At 41.0% G+C, this 26,896-nt stretch overlaps 2 protein-coding genes across 2 annotated transcripts in view; both read right to left on the reverse strand.

Annotated features, from left to right (window-relative positions):
• Positions 1 to 5,223: 5,223 nt before the first annotated feature.
• Positions 5,224 to 14,876, reverse strand: LOC310929706 (zinc finger protein ZXDC; the record flags this gene model as incomplete). The annotated part of the gene is made up of 10 exons (XM_083892552.1): positions 5,224 to 5,840; positions 6,292 to 6,393; positions 6,535 to 6,698; positions 6,816 to 6,900; positions 7,592 to 8,376; positions 9,011 to 9,181; positions 10,368 to 10,498; positions 10,989 to 11,067; positions 11,525 to 11,677; positions 12,866 to 14,876. 10 exons carry the CDS (start codon positions 14,874 to 14,876, stop codon positions 5,754 to 5,756), a joined length of 3,768 nt encoding a protein of 1,255 aa, XP_083748678.1. The 3' UTR covers positions 5,224 to 5,753.
• A 3,650-nt stretch (positions 14,877 to 18,526) lies between these two features.
• Positions 18,527 to 26,896, reverse strand: part of LOC310929205 (copine-9-like) — a gene marked incomplete at both ends in the record, with an annotated part of 119,376 nt that continues 111,006 nt past the window's right edge. Inside the window, 4 exons of the mRNA XM_083891927.1 lie at positions 18,527 to 18,751; positions 19,097 to 19,170; positions 23,198 to 23,255; positions 24,151 to 24,253. Of these exons, the coding sequence (XP_083748053.1) occupies positions 18,527 to 18,751; positions 19,097 to 19,170; positions 23,198 to 23,255; positions 24,151 to 24,253 (460 nt within the window). The remainder of the gene's footprint in view (positions 18,752 to 19,096; positions 19,171 to 23,197; positions 23,256 to 24,150; positions 24,254 to 26,896) is intronic.

Below are 26,896 nucleotides of genomic sequence, written 5' to 3' on the forward strand. Positions count from 1 at the left end.
TTTATAGATTTCTCTGCTGCTAATGTGTGTATACATGAGTGACAATTATCTCAGATACATGTATGTAGTAGGCATTGTGCATATTTCTTATGCTTAGAACTTACTTTATTGTATTAAAAGGTGCAGTAGGCTCGCTATGTTTGTCAATATTGATCAATGATTCCATACTAAACTGTTTACAACTCTGGGAAAATCTGGCTCGTGACGATAGACATCGACCAATCACAAGGCAGTATAGAGAAAGAGAGGACACACTCCTATTGGCTGTTCTGCTACAACTGCTGTGCATAAATGTCACTTCAGAGGACTTTCTATGGCACAATGAATGCAAAGACTCTAAAATAGAGTCTGATAATGCAATAAAACACGTTAACATGGATTTTTACAAAGTTTATAAGAAACTCAGCACTTAAAGGTGCCATATGTAAGAATGTGGCCAAAAACTGTTACTACATTCAAATTCAAAATACAGAGGTCTTTTAGGTTTCGTTTTCAGACATAACTGGCAACCTGTGGTTGCTCGGCAGCTGAGACTCTACTGACTGCAATGATTGGTAGACGGCGGTAGGTGGCGCCACATGCCAAAACATGATTTCAAAACATAAATATGATTTTCAGTCTGCAAAATATTTTTTTTTTGCAAATATTTTGGCTGTATTTTTGTTGTTGGTGAGTTCAGTTTGTTATATGAACATTATTCCTGGGTCTCTGTGACATATTAGGAGGATTTTATGGCCAGTTGCTTTAGAGTTATTACATAATGCACCTTTAATTATCATATGCTTGCAATATAATATAAAGCAGGGTGATTGATTGTCAGTAATTGACTATATTGACGACCTACAAGTATATTTTCTGTGACATGTAAAATGTCTTTTGTTTGGCTTTCAAAGCCTTAGAATAAGCCTTTGTATATGTACTTTAGGCAAGGGCCTTGCTTTTCAGAGGTTACCATGTTGCTTAGCCATGTTTCTACAGCAGCCCGAATAAACAAACCAGCCAGAGCATGTTCTTTTGAAGTGGTTTCCTGACACTCATGGAGAAAAGTATTGTTGTTTAAAATCTACAGTCTCACCCTTAGATGTCACATGCTGGACCTTTAAGCTAATAAAACAAATGTAATTTTGCTTAAATTTGAAAAGGTGACTATAATTTGCAAAAAAATACATTTTCTGTCTTTGTCACCTTTCCTTATTAAATATTTTTAAGTGAACAGCTGTTTATGTTACTACCTTATTAAGTTCATAAATGCGTTCACAAGCAGGCACCTATCTCCAAATCGGCATTCATGAACTTGAATAAAAGCAACAATGTGTTTACGTTCCGCTTCATACCCATTGGTTCAAACTGTAACGCTAACCTCACAAATGTGTTTCATTTCCAATAAAAGGGTTGAGCGATTTCCTTAAACAGTGGGGCACTGCAGTTTCCAGCTGACATTACTCAAACAGGAGGAAGCAGTGTGTTTGCTGGGGCCCATTTTCAGCTGAGATTTACCGTATATACATATATATATACTAAGTTTTCCCAGCAGCAGGACGTATGTGGACGCAAGTTAAAACAAACTACCCTGTGTGGGTATTATGGTAATAAAGGAATATGTCATTCAATGTAAAGATCACTATCGAGTTTGGGCCCCTGTGTCTTCATTAAACAGCGACACACGCAATGTAGGGGAGAGAGGCTGAGAGTCGAACCCCAGACATGCATCATAACAGGATTCCCTCCTCACACGCTGACCCCTCCTGACCTCCCTCTGACTCCTCACTGTCTGCAGTGAAGTGTAAAGTAAAAGGCTTGACCGTGCTTTGCACACAGCCTATACAGAATATGTGTTATTAGACTGACCATGTTGTGCAACAGGCGAGGCAGCATGTCTGGCTGATTCCACTTGACCTTTTAATCCAGCCATCAAACCACTGGAGCCGAGAGATGTCCCCACAGTGGGGGTGACGGCGAGGGGCTGTGACCTGGCGCACAGCTTACGAACTGGGTCTAGAGAGGGAGGAAAATTCTGTTGATTTGAGGATTATTTCCTCCTTTCTGTCTGTCTCACTGGGGCGTGTGCCACTTTACCCCCTAAAGGCTTTCAGTCTGAAGTGGAAAATATCTAATTGTGATCTTTCAGAAATATATTGTCCTTGACATTTGTGATAACTCTCAAAAGTGAAATATACATGACACATGATGAGAGTTGGAAGAAACACCATCAAAATATGAACAATACATTCAAAGACAAGGAAGAGAACAAATAGCATTAATAACTCCAATCAGAAAGGTCCACAAACCCAGGTCTTCCTGCTGCAAAGGCAATAGTGACAATAAATCCATTTATAAAAAAAGGACCCCATCGAAAAAAGGTTATTCACTTAAATGTAGAGGAAAATCCAACTTGCCTTCTGTTGATGGAACTCAAGTGATGACGTCTGTGTTTGTGGGATCATATGAGTTCTGAGTCATCATTTGAGCAAAAAACCCCAGATCAGCAAACATGAGTATAACATGTTACTTACTTTGACACAACATTGGCGCACAATACACCTCCTCCCTCCTAGTTCATCCGATATATGATTAGAAACGCACTGACCTCATTCCCACCAAGCTCCTCCACAGCTGCAGACAAATAAGACAACATTCAACTGTTACGTACAGACGTCTATTTCATCAAATACTGGTACATGCCGCAAAAAATGTTATCTCTATAGCTAAAATTACATCTTTATTGTTAAGAACGCAACTCATCCTCTGAAGGATACAGGGGGAGCTGATACTGGGTGAGAGGCAGGATACACCCTAACAGGTCACCAGCCAATCACAGGATCAACAAATATTCATTTTTACATTTAAACCTATGGATAATTTAAAAGCACACTGTTAAAATATCCATCAATCTGCATGTCTTTGGACTTAAAAAGGACTCCAAACCAGGAACTGTCTTGCTGTGAGGCACCAGTGCCAACCACTGCACCACTGTGTGCTCTTTAATCAAGATTCAGCAGTATTTAATCTAGGCATCCGAGTTGTGATGTGCAGCAATCACACCGACCTGTCGGTCTGTGTTGCAAAATGTACACTGTAGCTGAACAGCTGAAACAATATTTGAATTGGTAACACTGTAGCCCAGTGTCATTTTGTGAATGACTTCTTGTCTGCTTCAAGTAAACTATACTGCTTGGATATTGGGCGGTGTTAGAAAATTGCCGTTAGATTCGTAGAGAGATAAATATATCTAGAATTTCCTTTAGTCCAAATCAAAGTCAGAACCTTCCTTCTTCATCCTGGAGTTTGACCTGTGGGACCAGTTTATGCCTCTGTGCTGATCTGCAATCAGATTTAAGCATCATCTAGGTCAGAAAACAAATTCTAATCCAGCACCAGTTAATGATAAACTTTGTTCATCTCGCTCTCTCTATCTGGATGCATGCATGTGTGCCTGGGTTTCTTTCTCTCTCTAATAACAATAGCCCAAATGTTAATTTCAGTAAAACATTATGAGAGTATTTATTGATTTATACTGTCACTACAATAAACCTACAACTTAACGAGGATTTATACGAGTGCAACTGCCAGCACACGTTTCCATATTAAAATTTCAGCAATGTCATGTTGGAGGATAAGCATGACTTGGGCGCCCCCTCTTGATTAAGAGACGGTAATGTCCAAATGTTTTAAATTTTTACTCCTTAATTTCTTTTCATAATTATCTTGCATCCTTGGCCAAAGTAAACACGAGCCAACTGAGTCTGCAAAGCAAACTTCTCTTAAATGCAAATTATAGCTCTGATGCTAACTTTCAAAACCTGCTGAAACAGCGGTCACAGCATAAACCAACAAAAACATAAACTGACAGAATAACTCAACAGAGGAAGAGGCAGATGGTGCCGCTAATTCCATACCCACCTGCTCTTTTGTCCAAGTTAAATGGAACAGCCAGCAGTGGATGACGGAATAGTTAGACCCATACAACATATGGATAGTTATTAAAGACGCTGGAAATCAAACGTGTAATATAATATATAATATAAATAAGATAAAAAGAAAATGCCTTCTCTCTAGTCTTCTGTTCAGGATGAATCAGGAGTTAAACACTGATGTTGATGGAATGAGCCTGAACCAAAGACTACAAAGATGCTGAAAAACATGAACACATGCCGAGAGGTGCAGTCGCAGTTCTATAAGAAGCGGTAAGTGGAGCAACATCGTCTTGGGACACGGCGGTGTGCACTGGAGGAAACTGTTAAGTAACACAGACGCACACAGCTGTGATGACATTCATTGTGAGAGAACCAGAGCCATTTGGAACCTGTGGAGAGACAAGCTGATATCGTCAGAGCAAAAATGTGAAGACCCCTCGTCTTTGTTGAGATAAATTCACCAGTGTCAGAAATGCAGCACTCAATTTACCTACAGCAGCGTTAAGTTTAAAAAGCGAGTCAGTCTCACGATGCATTCTTCTCAAACTTTGGAAAAAAATGTCCATCATATCCCTAAATAAAAATGCAGATGTAAGACAAAATTGAACAGCCACCAGGGGGCAACTCTGACTAGTATAATCAGTAAAACTATATGATCTTGATTATTAGTTTTCATCTCTTCAATACAACATGATGCACATTTTGCAAATTCTATTAAAATTTAGAGTAAAATAGACAACACATCTCATATATAAGTGGACAGCTGGTATCATGCAAAAGGTACCTGGTCGCAGGTGAGAAATGTTAAACTTCCAGTTGCAAAACCTCAACATGGTGCCAGCCAAACTGCCAATCTTGACGCTTCAAAAACAGAAGTTTAGATTCTCATGGGTGAGGTCACAAGTAGCTACCGCTTGGTCCAGACCCAAGTCTCCAAAGGTCAGGTCTATGGAAGCTCCATAACATGGGAAGGGAACCATTGTAAACTGACATTTTTACACTCGAGTCTAAGTCTTCCAAGAAGTGTGGAAGGGGGAGCAACTCCATATTAAGGTCCTGTACGTATATATTTTAATACGTCATTAGTCCCTGTAGGTGTAATGGTCAGGCGCCTGAGTACTTCTGTCCATATAGTGTCGTAAAATATCATCATACTCACAAACTGTTGTGATTGTGCTTTAATTCTTTTACTCATCACTGTGTTTGGCTCAGCCATTCTGTAAACCCACAGCTAAATAATAAATAACAAACAGATGAGATCGTTACAAGAAGGCAGTAACTCGTTACATACAGTATATAGACACATGAATTGGCAGATTTTTCGACATGAATTTACTACCAACATAGAAAAATAAATCTAACTCAAGAAATCAAAATGGCAACAAATAAAGCAGGAACTGTCGGCGGAGGTGTGCATGGTGTGAGGTGTCTGTAAGGCAACTGGAGCATAGTCAGCACACGGAGTGCATGAGTGGCAATGTGGCACCATGGAATAGACACTGATACTGTGAACACCCACAGGAAGGGAGACCCTCATGTCTCCCTGACACATGAGAGCTCTCTGATTTTGGTACAAAAACTGGGCTAAAGAAACAAACACAATAATATTCGGAACAAACAATCCTCACATCCTCTTCTCTCAAGGTGCATTGACTGTGAATAAAAATCCACCACTTCCTAAACACAATTGACCGCATGTCCAAAAAGGCTTTTTAAGTCCTGGGAAAATTCAGGCCAACCGTTTAATGGCGTCAAACATTATGTTTGTTCATGTAAACTGTAGATAGTGAGGAGGTGCCCATCATTGCAGCAGACCTCTGACCTGCAGCTCTGTGCTGATCACTCCAAGTCCTGAAGGTTGATTGTGCTTCCTGTGAACTGAGTGTTGTCAGAGCCGTTGTCATCCTCGGCCATCACTGACGGCTCCTGCAAACAACAAACACAGCTCAGCGGTCTTACATCACATCTGAGAAGACTATGGCACAAGCGACTGTTCACCATGTCACCTGGATTTCACAACATGTCTGTGACACACTTGAAAACTGCTGATGATAGTTATATGGTGTATGCCAACTACTGAACGTCTGCGATTACTTACGATTAAGAAGAAACAAATAATTGTTCAACATTACAAATCCTACCACGCATGATTGTCATGTGTGGTTAGGTTTGGTGCAACTGGTTGAGACCTTTTTATTTGCTCTCTAGGAAAAACTTTCAGTGAGATAAAACTCAACAGCCAACCAAAACACAAATCCTCCCCAAAGGGAGTGAGGAGTGTGCAGTGAGAACTGGTCAAGGTCAGCTGTCTGTTACAAAACTTAATTTGTTGTCAAACTTTAATGTATCAATGAGGGGACTTGAATGACTGTCTCACCTGTAAAATGTTGACAGGGAGGTCGACAGTGAGCTGAGAGTGGGAGCTGGAGGGCTGAGAACTCAGCTGGAAGGCCAGGTCACCATCACTGGCTGGGTCATCCTGCAGGCACACACACACATCAGCATATCTTTCAAAGGGTTCTTCAATGCAGGTGGTGTCAACCAAGATGAATACATCAGATCTACACACAGATTAGTAGGGGAACAGATTTGATTTTAAGTAAACATCTGGGGATCTGACCTGCAGCAGCTGAATCTGGACATACTGAGCTCCAGTAACAGGGTCACGCAAAGTCAAGCCGCCATTGGCCGTTGAAGCACCTTCTCCATAACGAGCACCAGAGGGAGTTAGTGGTGTTGCTGCTTTTGCTCCTTTAGTTTTTCTCTGAATTGATCCTGAACTCCCTGGATTGAGCAAAGACAACACCATCACTCACTCCAGTGCATTTTAATCTCTCTGTCTAGAGCGAATAAGTGGCATTAAAAAAAGGAGCCTGAAATTGGCCAACATGGGTGTGTTACCATAGGAGGATGATGGGCCCCTTTGTTTCTTCTTCTTGACCAGCTGGATGGCTCTGTAGTCAGTCCGGGCTGAGCCTCCACTCTCCTGACACACAAAGAGGAAGAATACCAGTTTTGAATTTGAATGATCAGTTCACCTGGCAATCATTTTTTGTCTTGATAAGTCAAACACATTAAAAAACATTCATAAAAATTAAAATATTTAATCATATTCAGTCGGCATTTATGACGTCACCCAATGTATTGTTTGGTGGCTCTGTTTGTTTGCGCTTCCACACTTGCCAATATGACAGAGGCTTGTTGTGTGACTGGGCTGAAGTCTGCCATCTCTGATCGAGTTGTTTATATATAAAATAGAAACATGCACACTAATGAACATTGTGTAAACATGCCAGATTGTATCCACTGGCTAATTTATATCTGTTGTCCCTAGGCAAGTTAACAAAGAACCAAATCATATATAATATGTGATGCAGCAAGGCTAAACAGGAATTAGGAACATAAGTTGAGTCTGAGAAATGTCTTCAAGTGTCAAATTATAACCGACAAACTGTGGAAAGTTATTCAAGACGCTGGAAAGCAAATGCGGAATATAATGTATAATACAAATTGAAAACACCTTCTCTCTAGTCTTCTGTTCAGGAGGAATCAGAAGTTGAACACTGATGTTGATGGAATGAGCCTGAACCGACAAACTGTGCCAAAAAATACATTCATAGTACAATCACAGAAAATAAAGAAAGGAAAAGTACAACAATTTCATGGCTACTACTCACCAGGAAGCTGCTTGGTGACACAGCATTGAGTTCTGGGTCTTTCTGGGGGCTGAAGCTGCTGTTGTGAGTTGGGAAAACAAACTGGGTGAGGACTTTTCCTCCTTCTGGGGGCCCCAGCACCTCCACACAGCTCAGCAGTGGCCCTGTTCCTCCCTGTCCACTAACCTCCACCACTGTAGAGGGTGAAGCCAACAACTCTGCCACCGGCGCCACAGCCAGGGTGGCAGTAGCCTCTGCGCTCAGGGCATTAGAGGAGCTGAGTGAGTGCTGTAGATTGGGGTCCACGGAGGCACCAGCACCCTGCATGGTGAGAGCAGTGAGGTTTCCCAGAGCCTCAGGAGTTACTGTCTGCACATCATCTAAGTTTAAGGTGCCTTGTGGGGGCAGGACATTACCCACTGTTCCCTCCAGACCGTGGTGTGGGCCCATGTCAGCACTGGCTGCTAAAATAAGAGGGTCCACAGTCTTAGCCAAATTGGTGCCAGTGCTGGTGCAGAGTGTGGTCCCCCCTGTGGAGGGGTCAATGGTGAGGATGCCTGAACCAACCAGGGAGAGGTCCATGGTGAAGGTGCCGTTAGAGCTGCTATTGCCAACCGGAATTCCCACTCCAATACCCGAAGTGGGCGCAGCACCGCCAGGCACAGCAGAGAAAAGAGAGCTGAGGTCCACGTTGGTCAGCTGGTCGCCCCCAGCGATACCAGGCCCAGCAACCGTTGTGGAGTTGGAGCTGATGAGCTCGCTACTGGGGGTCAAGGTAGGCGTTGTCTCCATTTGGTTCAAAACATCTGGCACAGACAAAAAGGGAAGTTATAAGAGAGAAGCCATTTCACCAACAACATTTAGTAGCTTAAATCAAGCTTAGTTAACCGTTTAACACCAACTTGGCTTCTGCCAATTATCCCATTTTAATTGGAAAATGACAAATTCAAAACACAAACATGTTGTTTTGTTTCCCTGTTAGTAGTAATGAAAAATCCCAGTTAATTGGCCTAAGTGACTCTAATTAACACTATCTGCTGTGAAAGCCTTTTCTTTGATGGGACTCTCTGTCCTAAGACCCACCTACCAGATGACAACACACAAATGCACATCTATCACATACAACTAACAGACCCAAGACAAAATCCACATGTCCCCCATGCATTTATTGTCAGAATCTGTTTTGGACTCTTTTTCTTAACATGCTTTGTAGTGTAGGCAGTTGTTGCCAGTGCTGAAATCTCAACCTTTCCCAAAGGAGCATATTTCACTTTCAAATCATCTGATTTATATTATGTTGAAAGGTTATTATGGAATTGATAATCATTACGTGACAAAAGCATTGTCTCGCCATAATAAGTTGAATTAGCTCTACCTCACGCTCTTAGACAAAACCAATTTTACTTTAATGGATACAAGCCATTAGTGTCAATAACTGACCAGGGCTGAGATGGTGGTGTTTGAGCATGTGGCTCTTAAGACTGCTGCGGGTGGAGAAGTGCTTTGAGCAGTTGGCCACAGGACAGCGGGTCCTCAGCGTGCTGCTGTCCTGCTTATGCTTCTTGGAGTGGATGTAGAGGCTGCTGCGAGCTGAGAACTTGGCGTTACATCCTATAGAGTAACACATTAGACAAGACATGTCATGATTTCATTATGACAAAATGTGTAAAAGGATAACAAGTAGGGCTGTCAAAAGATTAAAATTTTAAATCTGATTAATCACAGGGTAGCTGTGGATTAATCACGATTAATCACGATTAATTACCATTGGTAAATGTGCCAGAACAATTCTAATTTTCTCTTTATATTGTTGGAATTGGAATTGTAGGAATGGAGAGATAAATAAAGTATGCAAAAATAAAATGTAAAGAACAATAAAATACTGTATAAAAAACCTATACAAAATTAGTAAAAAATAAACATTACATTGTGAAAAACCCACATTATAAGACAATATAAATATATAGAAAAATTAAAATACTGTAAATAACTTTTAAAAAAAAAACTTAAAAAAAATTATACATTGCACTGTAAATAACTCACATTATAAACAAAATATTAAGTATAGAAGTTAAATAGTTTTCTTGGGGGTACTAAACCCACAGCAGGAAATTCCTCATCAGCACCTTTGAAGCACTGCTTCTACTAGTTAGCGTTAGCTAATGTTAGCTGGTGTTCAAGTCTGTGTCCCCGTTAGTTAGACAAAGTAACTGTTCAGTAACAGCAGTCATTTACTGTTAATGTTATGATTATATCTTTATCTGCGCCAGTAGCGCCACTTAAAACTGTGTCTTTCTTTCTTTTTTCTTCATCCTCTTTTTTTTCTTCCTCTCCTAACTACCTGATTGATTATTATTGAACTCCTCTTCAGTTTCCTTCAGCTTCATTTACAACTTGCAGAACGATAACTTCACACAGGTTAACGTGAGGTGACGTGGGGCCCCTTTAGGGAGGTTTCCTACTGAGATGTCATTGCAAATCAACCATTGTTGTTTAAGAGGGACGGGGATGCGGCTGGTCGCTGATGCATTTAGGCAACAGCCCTCAGGCTCCGAGTGTCGGGTACCCCCAATCGGCTCGGGGCCCCAAGCAGTTGCCTGCCTTGCCTGTTCATAAACTGCATGTCTACCCGTATCGCAATGAAAGTGAGAAAGTGTGTTTAAAAAAAATGAACGCGTTGATTCCACAAATTAATCATCCTGCGTTAACGCGTTAATTTTGACAGCCCTAATAACAAGTAAATGTGACTTAAGCAAGTTGTATGGGCCCATTTTTAATATTAAAACACAGCACCTACCTTCTGCAAGGCACTGAAAGGGCTTGGTGCCCAGATGGGTGATACTGTGACCCTTGAGGTGCTCTGCCCGAGTGAAAGACTTGCCACAGCCCTCCTCTGTGCAGACAAAGCGACGGTCATCATCATGTTTCCTGATCCACACAGAAACACAGACAATAAGAATTCATTTTGAAATGATGTGTTTCTACACTTTGGTTAAAGTCCACCTGAGGCAAATATGCTCACCTGTTTGAATTAGGGATGTGTCATTGCAACAACAGGATGTCACAAGAACCACACATTTGGTGACGTCAAAATGTCTAAGTTTATACATTACTGTAGAAGTGATTCTTCCAGGGCTGGCAACATCATAATAGGACTAATAAGAACAAGGAATACACACTAAGCAGTAACTTGTGGAATGATGGTTAATGTGGGTGTAACAACAGGCGCACCGTGTTTTGTGGGGAAAATATCAAAACACACACCAACCCCCAAAACAGCCAAAACCGCTGATTTATGGGAATTATCAGAAATGTTTCAAGCAAACATTGACACTCACTTTACTTTTTAAATGAATAGTTTCAAGCCATCAGTATGATATAATTAGCACCTCCACTCATTATTTAAGTGAGAACTTACCGTTTGTGTCGGAGCAACTTGGACATGCTGGTGAAGGACCAGGCACAGCCTTCTGAGTCACAGACAAACGGCCTCTCACCTGCAATCAGTTTACTGATGTTTAAAGTTTAAAACAAAAATCTGATGTGCAATGTACACACATTGAGGGATGTATTATGATAAAAACCTAACCCAAGACAGATTAGTTGATAACATGTTAAGTTTGGCATTTCCCTGTATGTTTTTGCCATCAAAGGCTGCCACCTTTTAGATCTCAAGCTTTCTGACTAAAATGGATTTCAAGTATGCAGTATAGTCTAGAAATACTCTCAGTTCTGCAATCTTTAGATATATGCTGCATTAACAGATCCTCTGCTCTGAAATGAGAGAACAAAGAGCAACACATTCACAGCACCATGTGATTGGAGGATGACTTGCTCTTAAAAAAACAGGGTTAAACATCTCTTCACTCTCTCTAACTACGGCAGGAAAAGCAAGAGACACCATCATTCTATGACTCTTTAGGAAAAGACGAACAGCATAGAGAATCTACTTACCAGTGTGACTCCTCAAGTGGATCTTGAGACGACAGGCCTTATCATATGTCTTATCGCAGCCTGGGAAAGAGCAGGTGAAGTGGCCCGTTTCTCTGAAGTGAGTGCGGTTATGGGAGAAGAGGGCACTGAAGGTGATGAAGGTTTTCTCACAACCTGTATGAAGACAGTGGTGGACTGGATTACTAAAACCGGCAAGATTGCAACGGTGAAATTTAAAGATTTGCTGGGTTAATTGTAGAAAGTTTATGTTTAGGAAGGTAGGCAGGTCTCATTCACACTAAAATTAGTAAAGGTGTTCAGGTTTTGTCAACCCTCAGATCTGTGAAAAGTTTCAGTTTGCCCAATATTTGTTTTCTGTCCGTATAGTAATGGCACATTGAACTGGTTTATTCAACTTTCAATCAGGAGAAAAGTTAAAAGTTTAACTATCAAGGATTTTATCACAGTAATTACCTTTTTAATATGATAAAATGTTGGGCCAAATTGCCTAATGCAGTCCTTTGGGTGCATTTCAAGGCAATTTCACCTGGGAGTGAATGCTGGTAAAACCTGAACGAAAATTGTCAAGTGACAGAGAGATAACACCAGCCAATTACTTATGTATAGTCTAGGGCTGCAACTAATGATTATTTGCATGATCGCTTAATAAGTCAATTATTTTCTCGATAAAATTGACTAATTGTCAGTAAATCTTGATTGGTGTTTTTCAAACCTGGTTAGGCTGTTCTCAAATGTCTCGTTTTGTCCATAAACCAAAATGATTCAGTTTTAAGGAATTCTTTGTTACATGGAGCAAAGAAAATTGAAAATAGCCACATTTAAGAAGCTAATTTTGAATGATTAATAATGAATAAAATTGTTGAAGAAGAATTTAGTCATCAAGTAAGTGTTTCAGCACTTATCGTCTTAATAAATTGAGTGTGTTCATTTAAGTTTTACACAGACTACAGATACTAGCATTTCTTCCTTTTCTCCCAAAATAACCGTACTTATTGTCGACTATTGGGACATGAAGAGTCACTCATTCATTTTCTACCACTTTATCCTTGACATGAGTGTTTTGGGAGCACTGGCTTTCAACAGATATGATTTTTTTTAAAGTGTTTCAGAAACAAACTAGTGACCATGGCATTAAACAACCTTCTCTACAGCTGTCACTCTGAAAATAAAAATAACAATCTTATGCCTTTTTAATGTCTTTGAGATAAAATATCAGAAAGATATAGTAGGCAAGCGTCTCTGCGGTTACCAGTATGACAACTGTGGGGTTGTACATCAGGTCATCAGGCTGAAGGAAAGGGTGTTCAAGGTACAAGTTTGCAAAAACAAGCTTGTGGTTACCTGGGAATTCACACTTGTGGGGCCTCTCCGGCTCAAAATGAACTCTCTGGTGGTTGGCAAGTCGTGCAGCACTGCGAAACCTCTCACTGCAGATCTCACAGATAAAGGAGTTATCATGCTCGTGCACTTTGACATGAGCCTTAAGGTTGTACACAGTGGTGAAACGCCGTCCGCATCCTTCAAACTGGCAGATGTGTGGCCGCTGCTTGTCATGAGACTGAAGGTGTCGTTTTAGCTTGTAAGAGGTGGCAAAGGCCCAGCCGCATCCCTCCATAGGGCACTGGTGTGGGCGAGGATCCTCTGCATGGTTCAAGAGGTGAACCTTCAGTTTCTGTCGTGTGTCAAATGTGCTTGAGCAGCCTGGTTCTGGACAGCAGAAAGAAGCCAATGTCTCTTTTTTAGCCCGGACTGGTGGCACAGACTGGAGGTCCTCGTTATAGCTGACCACAGCTACTCTGGGGGATGGGGTGACCAGATCAGCCTCTGTCACAGCACACAGCTCCCCTGCCTCTTGCTTGATGATTGAACATGAGTCCAGAGACGTACCCAGCTCTGACAGGGGGCAGTCATCCACCAGAGCCAGCTCAGAGTCACTCACAGACAAACCAGGTCTTGGTTCTTCCTGGTGACTGGCGCTGGATACAGCTAATGTGCTGATCTTACCGATGGATTTAGTGCCACTATCATAGTTTAGAAGAACAATATCCTCGTGATCTTTCATGCCCAGATGCTCCTTTAAGCTGACCATGTCATCCTCTTTGTGTACATGTCCCTCTGGTGGCGCAGCCAGTGTCAGGATCCCGTTTTCTATTGTCACTATGATGCTTTGGTTATTTATCATGATAGTTCCGGAAAAGGTTTCGCTGGCAGGAGGACTTGTGGAGGCCGTGACAGGGTCTGCTTCGTTCCGCAGCCCCGCTGCGTCTGAAATAAAGTCCGAGGTCTCCATGGTTTCTGTAATGACCGAGCTGCCCGACATCAGTGTAATGACATCGTCAATACGGGGCTGTGGCGACAGCGCCCCGGCCAGTTTACCTCCATCGTTTTCGGTACAAATCTGGCCACAAATCTTATCGCCATATTTGTTTGTCAGAACTACGTCTTCGACGGTGCGCCGACACACACTCTGTTTAGCATTCAAATAAGCTGGGTTCCCGTTTACCACACTGTAAACATTGTCGCTTTTTCTCGAGGCCTGTGTATCAACACCGTTCAGGCTGTCGTTCGATTCACAGACAAGATTGTCGCTGTCGTATCCAACCTCCATGAAGCCAGAGAGACGCGCTTTACAGCATTCCTCCCGTTCCCCGTTTACTTCACCGCCGCCATCACATGATTTATCAACTCCCTGTTTGTTTGCTTTGCCGTTGCCATCCTCTTGAACAACATTCAAAACAACATACACTTCCTGTGTACTTCTGTTCACCCCGCCGAAGCTCCTCGGCTCAGCGGCGACTCTGCTGGCCAGTGGACGCTGCTTGAAGGCGCCGTCCTCACGCTGCTGCTGCTGCCGTAAACCTGGAACTGGTAACGTTAGCTGCCGCTGCTGCATCGGCTGTTCCTCTTCCCCTTCAAACAGGGGCAGCGCCATTTGCATTGTACTGTCCAAGCTCTCTACCCCGTACTTCCAGGTACTTTGGGCAGAGTCGTGAGAGGCAAGAAACGCGTTTAGCTCATTTTCCTTTACCCTATTCACGTTATAAAGTCCGACACTCGGTGTGTTACCGGGTTCACGGGTCCTAACATCTGCCTGCGGTTTGCTAACGGATAAACAATCCGTTTCGCTGCCATTTTCCGCCAGTAGGTGAAACTGTGACGTCCCCGACCTGGTGTTGTTGTTGTTGTCTTTTTGCGGTTCGCGCAGCTCCAGTTGTCGCTCTGCATCATTTTCGGGGCAAATAAAACGACATCTCGATCCCGCGGCTGGTTGAGAGCTTAACGAAACGGTTCCATGTAAGGCGCCATGTTGAGAGTGAATGTTTTGGGCGTCAGATAGCCCCTGAATTTCCATCTTGGTATCCCTGTAGCAGCGGCACGGAGAAGCCCGCCCCAGTAGATGGGGATGATCCACTGCAGTTTACAGCGGACAGACTGATGTATTCTTGGTCAGTGTGGAAATGCTGCTGGAGCGAGTGGGTGTTTTGGCCATTTTTTCCCACTACAACAATATAGTGGCGAATTTTCCTAATGATGGAAATAATAGTATATTTTTTAACAGTCAAGTATCAATGAATTTAACAGCAATTCCAGGTAGTTAGCATTAATCGTTACACTTTATTCTGTCATTTATAAACGTGGCAGTGTAAGATGACCGTTTTCCATTGTATATTTTCATTTCCTGTAGCACTCCATGTTGTATATTCTGTTTCCACTGAGTGGCAGTGCAATACTATAAACCACACAAGTAACAGCGTGTGTCCTCCGTGGGTTTACAGTGTTTTCAGTCTGCATGAATGGTTGTACCACATATAACATATAACATTACAATTAGACAACTTATGTACACTCGGTATACATGCACATGTGTTCATCTGTATGGCATATAAGAACACAGAATAAATGTTGACATTATAAAACGGCTCAACACAAACATATAAGCCTGAAATAATACCTTTATTTGGTTCCCAAGCAAAATAGAAGAGAGTGACAAACCTATAAATGAATTGTAACCAACACAAATGGAGACAAAATATATTTGACACACACTTCAGAGTGTCAGCGAGGAGTGAAATGGAAGGACAATGTTCTGTCCATCACTTAAGATGTATTTACATTGGACCTACATGTAGGCTATAAGGAACACATGGCTGGGGAGGAGTGGTGAGTGGTATTTTTGTCTGTGTAATTATCTAATACTGTACACATTGTATATAAAGCCCCACATGCTTCATAGAAAAATATCCAATAAGTTACATGTATGTGACACTGACTTTGCGTTGGTGTAGTTGTAACACACACATGCATGTATGTTTTAAACACTGTATGATACAAATCTAACCTAATGTGTCTCCTATATGTTTTGGATTATTGTAATTATTAAGTTGGCAGTTCCTTCAAATATAATATACACAGTAACATTAGAAATAGAAAGTATGTGCCTTTGCACAGTCAACACACACTTCAAATTAATTTTCAGTTATGAATAAAGATACAGTTAGTTTTCCTAAACAAGTACAATCATTGGCAGCATATCAGCACAATAAGCATGCAAAATGACATATGTCCTGTGTTTTATATAAAAATAGAACCCCCCTTTACACATACTTGTAGATGTATGACAGAAATAAGGCCACATATCCATTTCCTTTCTGATACACTATGGCACATGTTCTGTAATAATACTGATATTATTGTTTGCTTGAAAGAAATCTCTTCAATTTCATATTTATTTGGGATGCCGTCAGGCTGAACCATTCATCCAATTTCCAACGTTCAGAGACAGGGTTGCAGCATGGTACTGTATGTTAGACCACCGGAGCAACAATTCTCTGAATATTACCTAAAACTCTATGATATGTCTATGAACACGAGATATGGTTGACAACCCCATTACGAGGCCCAGTGCCACTTGCTTGCTTCAGTGACCGACAAGCCCCTGGTCAGAGACAAATAGGTTTAGAGTCTAAACTTTAGACTAACAAAAGGAGAGCTCACCCTGTTCATGGAAATCATATGAAATCATATCTGGGCTTCCTAGTGAAGCATCTTTTAGCTCGAATCAATAGTATACATTTTTGTGTCAAGATTCTTTGCAGTGATGAGAATAAAGTGTGCATACATTTTCAAAATCAGTCAGCACAGTCCTGAAAACAGTGTCACCAACACGGCAATATGCACCAGTTGTAACCTTATTAGGCACAACTAGATAACACTATTTTTTCCACCCAAAGCCACCACTGTTGTTGAACTATGAGACTATTTACATGAGATATCTTTCAGTCTGAATGAGAGCTGTTATACCAAAAAAAAAAAGCAAGTTGGATTATGACTGAATACACCAAATAAGCTCCCACGAAAAGTGAATTCTACTGCTCAAAAAATCCTTTTGTTAGGCAGTTTGATGACATAAATACTTATTTTTATACTTCTATACACAAACACTCCCTCAGTCAAGACTGATAGTATTGCATGACATAGACCATTTTCACATGAAATACGCAGCACACACACACATTATGTGTTATGGCCATAAAGACAAAACAGAGGCAGAATAATAACATCAACAACAAAAATCACCCAGCTTGTAATATCATTACTGATGACTTAAAAATCCATTGGCATGATCAATTACAGAACTGAAAACTTTATTCCGTACCCCATCTGCAGTCCCGATACAATCCACTAGGGGGATGATATAGACTAAAGGTTTGTATAATTGAATATAATTAAACACTTCAAATACCTCTGCAACACAGATTCAACAAAAACTGACTATAATGCAGGACTGTTGTCTTAAGGCCACATTATACTTCTGACTGTATTCACTTCACATGACATCTGAGTATAACGTATACCAAACCTCAGCCTTCATTTCACTCTTTTCCTTCCTCTCCAGAAAATAAAATATGGTAAAGCAAAGGTGACCATGACACTTTCACACATAATCTGCTACATATGAAGTGTTCTAGACTGGATTGTTCACTGATCAGCTCCAGGCAGCTCGAGACGGTCACAAATAATGTGTCCCAAACCAAAGCCTTAGCTGGGAGAATTACAATTTAGAGGAAGAGACTGGACACAGATATGGCGATGCCCAGCATTGCAACCTGGGGTGAAATAATTTGCACAGCCTCATACTGTGAAATGGTGCTGGAGGAATAAGTAGAGGTGCTGGAGTGGAGGAGGATATTTTAGTCTGTTCTCAGTCTCGAGCCACTCTCAGGGCCTTATATCTTTCCTGCTTTGAGGAGGTGCATGCAAGTGCCGCTCTTCGTCTCCATGTGGGATTACTTTAGACTTGCTGATGCGCCATCTCTGAATGTTGACCTTGAAATGTAAATCATTCATTTCTGCTTCAAAGAAAATATTTCAATGTCGTGTTCAGCAAAGAATATTATACAGCTTTTATGAAGCAATAAAAACAGCCAGTGGTCCCCTGGTGCTCAGTTGCCACAACTAGGACAAGATTTTAAATTCTGCTCGACTTTTTCAGTTTCCTGTTACTGTCAAGCCTTTGAAATGCCCTGAGAATTAATAAATAAGGAAAGGACATCTTCCTATGTGCTGTCCTTCTTTACAATAGAAACACATTTCCAGCTCCTTCAGGATGTATTAAGAGCAGACAGAAGCAGAACTAAACTGGAGTGGACAGAGACTCGACTTTAGCTGGAGATGTGTCAAGGATTGGTGACCAAGGAAAAACAGCCAAATTAATTAATCTGAAGCTTTTCATTTAAGTGCAGATGTTTGTCACTGCAGAGCTGTCTTATACCTGCAGAGGGAGTAGAGTGGCAGGAACATCTTTTCTACACCCATAATTCACATCCTGTCAGAGGAATCCAATACAGAGGAATACCATATACACTTTTAATAGGAGGAAGTCTCCCTTGCTACTTTTTCCTTTTATTTTCCTGTGAAACATACCTGACCCGGTTACACCCACACACACACACACACACACACACACACACACACACACACACACACACACACACAGTGGCCTCATTTCAAGGCATGCATATTGCGCTCCTTGGTGGTGGATGCAGTGGTAGTAGACATTGAGGGGGATTCAGAGGTGACGGGCAGTGGTGGTCGGGGTTCAATCCCTCGACTTCTCATGAAGGACAGCAGCTGGTCTGGGATCTCTGCCAAGACGTCCTTAGCCAGACGGGCCATACTCAAGACCTGGTTGCCTGAGCGGTCGATGTAGTCCCGGAAAGGAACAAACTGCACGAGAGAACGAAAAAAGGAGAATTATGAGAATGAGCTCTTACATAAATGCACCTTCGCAAGTGACATGAGTTGTGTTTTTCAATTCATGGAAGTTTGGAGCGTGTCAGATTAGAGCAAGTGAGTCATCATGAAAGACTGCACATAACAATTGACATGACAGTTCCCTAAAACACAAAAAAAACATCTGGAATACTTTCTGGTGGCTGGCTGCAGTGTACGCCATAAAAATTGCTTCCATTATGTTAGTGGATGGGACACAGACCAAACATAAAGATACATGTCAGATAATAACATTAATTCAACATTAAAGCACTAATACTGCATGAAACTATACTGCACCTGAACAATGTCTCTATCAGCAAAGCGCCCCCTGGAGGACACTCTGACTTCATCCCCATCCAGCTCCTCCATAGCTGCAGACAACAAACAATATTAAATTGTTAGGTGGAAACATTACTGTATGTTTAAAAAAAATAAGGAAGTGTTGTTAACTTGTGGTGAGAGTAAGGCATTACATTATCTTCCACCAGGAGGAGCCACCAATGTTTCATCACGAGAAGTGGCACATGAATGATGTGCAAATACAAAATTAGAATACAGGAAGTCTCGGTGCAGGTGATTAAGATTTAAGGTCTTGACACATTAAAAGCAACATGAATAGGTACATGATTCGGAACAGGACAAACCTATAACACATATGTGTATGTATCAGCTGTGCAGTTGTTACTATTATAGATGATGGAAAACATCCTCTCGAGAGTTGGTGTTAAAGTTTCAGAGAGTATGACCAATGTCATCTGTCTATGTCCCAGTGCTGAACATCTGAATCAGAAAGCAGTTATTATGAAAGGCATTTTTCTCTCTGTCAACCTTTGTTTTACTTTAGTAGCATAAAAGTCTTGCCTGTCACTTTGTTATGTGCCAAGGTTATGTGTGTATTTAAATCTGTCATTTATCATGTCTTTCCATTGTTGTTGCAATGGAGACTTTCCCCATCATTGTCTTTCCTTGAGGAGAGGGACACAACAATTTAGTCACTAAACTTGCCTCTAGAGTAGTACATGCCACAGGAGGGAAGGAAATACAAAGGTTTTGCATCCTTCTATTTATAGTTTCTTGTCAACAAAACAAATCAAATGAGTGACAAACAGTCTTTGGCATTCCCAACAGGGCCTGTTTCCATATTTGGATATAAATCAGGGAAGAAAAGAAAGGGATTCTGAAAGATAGATACTGATGGCGGACTGGTCCAACTCCAAAGGAAAAACAAACTGGAGATAGCAGATGGTGGGCAGGAACAGCAGGGGGAAAGCAGAAGTGAGGGTGGGGTAAATGGGGTTTGGGGTTCTACACCAGAGATGATGGTCATAGAGAGGGCAAAGACAGGGACAGGATGAACAGAGACAAAAAAACAAACAGACAATACACTAAGGAAGATAGTATTAGCCCTAAATAACATGTCTGTGGTCTGTGTAAAGGCACTTCACTGTACCTAATCACACTGACAGGGTCACCTGATCAAGACCTTTTCAGTTGTTTGCAAATGATGGATAGACTCTTTTATCCCATTGGTCAATGCCCAGGAGCTCGACATAGGAGATGTAAGACATGGCAGGAAAATAGGAAGAATTCTAGCACACTAGACTTCTCTTTAGAGTGTAGTGTAGTTTCCCAGAAGCCAAATCTCTGTTTGGCGTATTCATTCCCAAAGTTCATAATCAAATCTGATACTGGAAATGTGTCGGTCGTGTCCAAAATAGCATGAAACTCTGCCGGAATTCTGATCCTGACATAAAACTTTGATATCTAAAGCCTCATCCCCACACAGTGATTCCTTTTAGGCTAATTTAAAAATAAGATCAATTCATGTGTGAAAGTTTATCCACTAAGAAAAAAGTGATTCCTTTTAGGCTAATTTAGAAATAAGATCAATTCATGTGTGAAAGTTTATCCACTAAGACTTTCCCAGTCCCAGGCAAAACAGTTGTTGAATACACATGCAGCACAGGAATCACAAGATGGGAGCATCATGTATTCTTTGCAAGGCTTTGCTTCTGCTTTTGAAACCTTTCAGTTGCCACAGAGGGAAAAATCAGACACACTTGGACAAGTTGTGTTCTCTGAGTGACAGGATCTGACAATTGCTCTGTTGAGCCCACACTGGCACTAACGGAAGGCCAATAAGAGGAACATCCAAGACGATTCACCAAATGCAGCTGTATCATTTTAAACGCCTCTTGCACCTCAGTTTTGTTTCAAGAGAAGTAAACCTCAGTTTGAACAGAATTGACTTAAATCCTAGGTAAATGTTATTCATAACTTCACCAGATGTGTAAGCATCTACCTCTCAGCATAATTGACATGTTGAGTTTGTGACAAATGTCACAGGTATACTGTGTATGTTGAAACTGTGCTGAAAGACCATTGTGTGGAAAAATTGGTTCCAAAGAAAAAGCCATGTGTCTCACTTGCAGAAGATGCATCTGAGACGTAGTAGAGTGTTTTCTGTTATCAGTTAACGCGTGTGCCTAAATGAAAAGCAAGGAAACAATAAATCAGTGTTGACATAATCCATTTGTAGACGTGGAGTGAACTATCAGTGCGAGTGTGGGTTTTATTAGGGATGTTAATGATTAACCATTAGTCCATTAATTGCTGATAAGACTTGCCAAAGCACCAGCATAATTAGCAAGAGAAAAAGTGAAAATGACTGAGGGTGAAGATGGTTGGGACTCGGGTGGAGGACAGTGGAGCTGCAGACATGATACTGTTTGTGAAACACTACGTTTCCTTTGTGACAAACTCTCTCCTCTGGATGTAAACCCGTTTGACGACGCGTTTGTTGTTTTATTAGGCTCTCATAACTTTGGTACCTTTAATGTACAAAGCTGTAAAAAGGTTTTGTGTCACCCTCTGAGTCGTAAAGCTGATCTGAGATCTGCAAACAGACATTGTTAAACTATTATACAATTATAATGTAATCTTTTAATCACCATTATATGTAACAGAATAGATCAGTGGAGCCATTAAGTTCAGACCAAAGCCGTCACAAAGTGTAGTCGTCAGATAAAAAAAAAATCAGGTTGTTAAATTTAGGAATTTAGAACGTGCTGCTATTGGCTGGTGTGTTTTTTTTTCCAGAAAAACCTTGAGGAATTGTTTCTTTTGTTTGAAAAGAACGTTTTCTCCACTTTTGTGGGTCAGAGGGAGAGATATGTGTGAACAAGAGAGAGGCACAGGCACAGTTCTGTGATTATGCCAGCACTCCATAAAACAGAGTACATTTAGGCAAATTTCTAATCACTGTCTCACTTATCACAGACTGTAGATAAATAGAGCGAGAGTCTGTCAGTATGCACAACTCAGAGCTAAAAGTAGTTTATAATTCAATCAAAACCCATCAACGTGTAGCCTAGAGCAGCTCATCATGTCCCAGCAGCTCTGCTGTGTGTGATAAATTTGCTCCACTGCATGTTATAATGTGATGAGAATCATTAGACATCATCATCTGAGAGTCAGGTGTCAGTGTTTCCCATTAAGGACCTCCTCTCCCACAGACAACCATCAGGAAGTCTGACAGGCCATGTGTGGTTATGAGCAGCATGACCACCTCACTTCATGCTTGGCAACCTTTTGTCGGAGAACACTTGAAATAACAAACGGGACTAATGATTAGTGTTAAAAGGGGACATGTTATCTGACTGGAGAACACTATCTGTTGGAAAATGATGCATGCAGTCAATGATGTCAGATGTTATCTTGTTCATTGTTTTATTGTGTTGCTTTAGTCTTGTTGATAATACCACAGTTGGGCTGATGCACATGCTACATAGCCAAAGACAGCCAATAATGCTCCAACTGTGCAGCAAACATTCTGCTCTGTTTTTTTTCTTTTACCTAAAAATAAGTTGATACAGCAGACATGATTACTGCAGCGTGGCAGCCTGTGCCAACCTTACAGCCTCTGCTCAGTGAAGCATTTACATGATATCAAGGCTTTTCAGACTGTATTGGATTAAGCTTTTCCCAATATCTGAATGATGATATTTGACAAGTGATTTCAAAAAGCATAGCACCAGTGAGTATCAGATTAGCTCATTCCTATAATAAACCACTTAATTTGTTGGGGGGAAAAAAACAAACGGAGAAAAGAATAAGTGCACCACAGAAATGCTGGTATAATCCCTAATTGCAGTGGAGACCCATTCAGTCCCATAGGTCCAAATCCATTAAAACTTTTACAGTGCTCAGTATTGCACAGAGATATTAAAATACCCTGTTGGAGAATTTCCATGCATATTCAATAAATATAAATAAATTAAATCTTCCCCTGGAAAAACTGAATTATTATTACATGAGGCCGCTCTACTGTGTGAACTGAACACATTAATGACATCTCTGATATATGACACACACAACACGACACACACACACACTTACCGTCAAACTCAGCAGGGCCCACTCCTACTATGATGATCGACATAGGCAGGGAGGCTGCCTGTGGAGAAAACACAGAGGGACATGTAACACACGCTACTGTTTTCTGTCTCTAAAACACAGACACTGTTTATAACAAATATATACACTTTCTTACTGAGTTATAAACCGTTGATTCATTAATCCACCTCCAGTAGGAAATTGGAAGACCATGTTTGAGTGGGTGACATCATGGCCACCTATACTTATATTTCCTCCTCTGGACATAATCATCAAAATGTAACTTTAGATTTGTCTCCTGGAGGAGCGCTAGTATTTGACATATTTATTTATTTATTTTCAGTTCAGATGAGCTGCGAGGGAGGGTCTTGTTGTCACATTGATTGACATTTAGAATAGCCGATATTGCTAAAAGGGTTGTCACAGCTATGACACAACACGCCGACAGCTAAACGTGACAAGACAACATACTCTCGGTTGTGGAGGATGCTTCACCTACACTGTGGCCGACAATATGTCTGCGGTATTTACTGAAGAGGAAGGTGAGCGTGATGTTTCTGTGGACGAGGATGGAAACGATGAAAGTGAGCGAATGCTCGTCGAAAGAATTACACAGTGCTTGATTGGACACAAATGTGTTTACTCCCCTGACCATAAGATGAGTCATCAAAACTGGCCAATTTGTGAGCATAGCAACCTCAAAAATCCAATAGTACTATTGGAAAACCAGCTCATAGGTCATAAACAGGTGTGTTTATAGCACTAAAATGTTGTTTTTAATCTACTGCAGACTTTCACTGATATTTTCAATGTTTTTTTACTTTTTTTGTTTTAAATCAGTGACCTGCTGCTGGGAGATGTTCAGAAATATATGGATTATTATTAGACAAAGCAGAGTCCATGTAACATCACTGCATACAGTGCGGGATGTTGTGTATTGTGTTGTGTTGACCTACATTGACCACGGCCTCCTTGGTCTGAGCCATGTCTGAGATGACGCCGTCGGTGATCATCAGCAGCACAAAGTACTGGGAGCCGTCCAGCACTTCCCCAGCACATCTAACATCACACACACATACAGAGGTTACATGTTAATTTGACTTTATTTTGTGTTTAATTTTTTAAAATGTATAAAATAACATACATTTATGGGTTGAATAATCATACCACTAAGTTTAAAAAACAACAACAAAAAAAAACATCTTGGACCTTGAAGTGCTGATGTCAACTGTCTGGCTCAACGCTCCAGTTTTTTCCAAAATGATGCAGTGGGGATGTGTAGCTGAGAACTATGACTCAAGTTACACCTTAAATCATCCACATTTACTTCTTCAGTAGCTGGCTGTGGGCGACTGGGCTTGCTTGAGGGCCAGTCGCCCACAGCCAGCTACTGAAGAAGATTATGACCTGGATGACTGAGAACCTTCACCGACACATCTACATTTACAATTCAAAGTAACATCACACTTCTGATGAGAAGCCATAGAGGAAGTTTTCCGCTTGTATGACTCATTCCACTTGACTGACTCACTATGACTGAGGCAGGTTTAACCTCAATCTTGTCGCCCCTGGTGGCTATTCAGTATAATCTTACTGTTTAGCTTCAATTGGCAACCCAGTTTTTCTATATTTGAATGATTTATAGGACTATTTTCATGAATTCATTGTACATTCAATTCATGAATATTATTATCAAGACTAAGCTCAAATAACTTGAGACTTTCACAAACTTTATTTGCAAACTCATATTTACGTATCTTCTAAGTCCAAGGAAATCAACATGTTTTGTTTTACACCCCCAACATAAAGACAAAATAAATTCAGAATCACTGTCTGGTCATTTATATTGTAGAGGAATTCAGAGAATTTTACACCAGAGATGGGATGAGACAGCCAACTTTTCTGACTGGTATAATCCATGTGCATCAGCACTTGTGCTTGCTGTAGTTGAAACAAGGCAGTGACGAAACACACGCCTCTCCATTTTACCATGCGGTGCTAATGGCATACTGTTCAAAGGGGGAGCTTTGCCCTTTTAATGCGTCTTCACTGTGAAGGACTTACCCTGATTTACCTCATACACAATACACAATTGTTCAGTGCCAGCTCAGACTCTCATAATAGTCCACATAACATACAACTGCGTTGTATAATGGAGGTAGGATCTCAGCAGGAAGAAGGAAGACCTGCTGTCTGACTCACTGTTTGATTGGCTCACGCTCTCACTCTGGCCTGAGGGTAAGAGCAAAATGGCAAACTGTCTCTCTGTCTGCTGGATTTCGCCTGCCTGTCTTCTTCATCTATCCCTATTGTTTCCTCCATTGTCTTTCCTCTCTCTTATCCTCCTCTTGGAGCCCACAGCTCTCTCACTTCAACAGGTAAAACAATGGAACCGGGGAAGAAATTGTGTTATAATAGTTGTTTGTACTGTATCTGCAGAAGCTGCTGTCAATTCTAACATCCACAGAGCGGCTGCATTTTCCTTTTGTCTGTTCTTTCCCCATCAAGTTGTAAAAAAAAGGAACATGGGAAGATACGGTTGTGGACAAGATGTGGATTTTAGAGGAAAATACAATTCACCTGCATGTGCATGCAAAACTGGTGGAAGTTGAATATGGCACAAGCATGAAACCATAGGTTGCTGTGAATTTTAACTTTACCCTTCACGACAACACTCCAACACTACATGGTTGTGTCATACATGAATACATGCTAGACCCAGATGCTGTCCTTATCTCTGTATGCATTCACAGGCCACTTGTGGGTCTGTCACATCTGTCATTACTAATCAACTAAAAGCTGGGAGCTGCTGAAATGACCAGAATAACATTAACAACCCATTTAACTAAGAAAAATAATCAAAGACAATTTATTATCAGAAGTGCTTTTCTCTTGTAGCTGCTTGATGTGTGTCTGTGTGCATTCTCTCCTTCACCGACTTTTTCCAAAGACCACTTTGACCAACTCCCTTGACCCCGAGCAAGTGCTGAAAGTGCTCACGCTAAAATGGTTGCCATGTTGAGCAGACGTCGGCCACATGTGCCTGTACATGGGAGCACAGGCAACTAAAGTAATTCTGCCAGATTATTATCTGTGTGGATTTTGTCCAGAGCCAATTTGAAAGAGTTATCTAGCATGACTGCACCTTCCATCCATCAATCACACTTTGTGCCAACTTGTCTGTCGGCCCATAGCCATTTATACTCTTTACGGTTGTTACTTATGCCAACTGTTTCCATCAGCTTTCACCAACATGTTGTTTTATGTGAATCATTATCAACGCCTGCCAAGCAGGTTAATGCAATTATTATGTGTTTTTCTATCCAGGATTTATACTGCATATATTCAAAATGTCCAAATACCATTTTTTGATTATTAGAAAACCTCAAGACCATTCCACATATATAGATATATATATAGATATGATACAAAACAATGCAATGCAAGTAATAACACAAAAACTATAAGAGGGAACAGTGTATTTTTCACTGTCAGTGATGTTATGATGTCTGAATGTTGTCATGAGCAGATGCATGTGGCAGTGAATATTTATGTGCATATGGATTACACCATGTACCTTCCTCCTCCTCCTCCTCCTCCTGTCTTTGTTTTCATCGCAAGTCTACTGTACTATACCTCCCACATGGATGAAAAAAGCAAAGTAGAAGAAGTGCTGGACCGAGAGAAGGACAAGGAGGAGAC

This window comes from Microchirus variegatus (assembly GCF_963457635.1).
Source record: "Microchirus variegatus genome assembly, chromosome: 7".
Lineage (NCBI taxonomy): Eukaryota > Metazoa > Chordata > Actinopteri > Pleuronectiformes > Soleidae > Microchirus > Microchirus variegatus.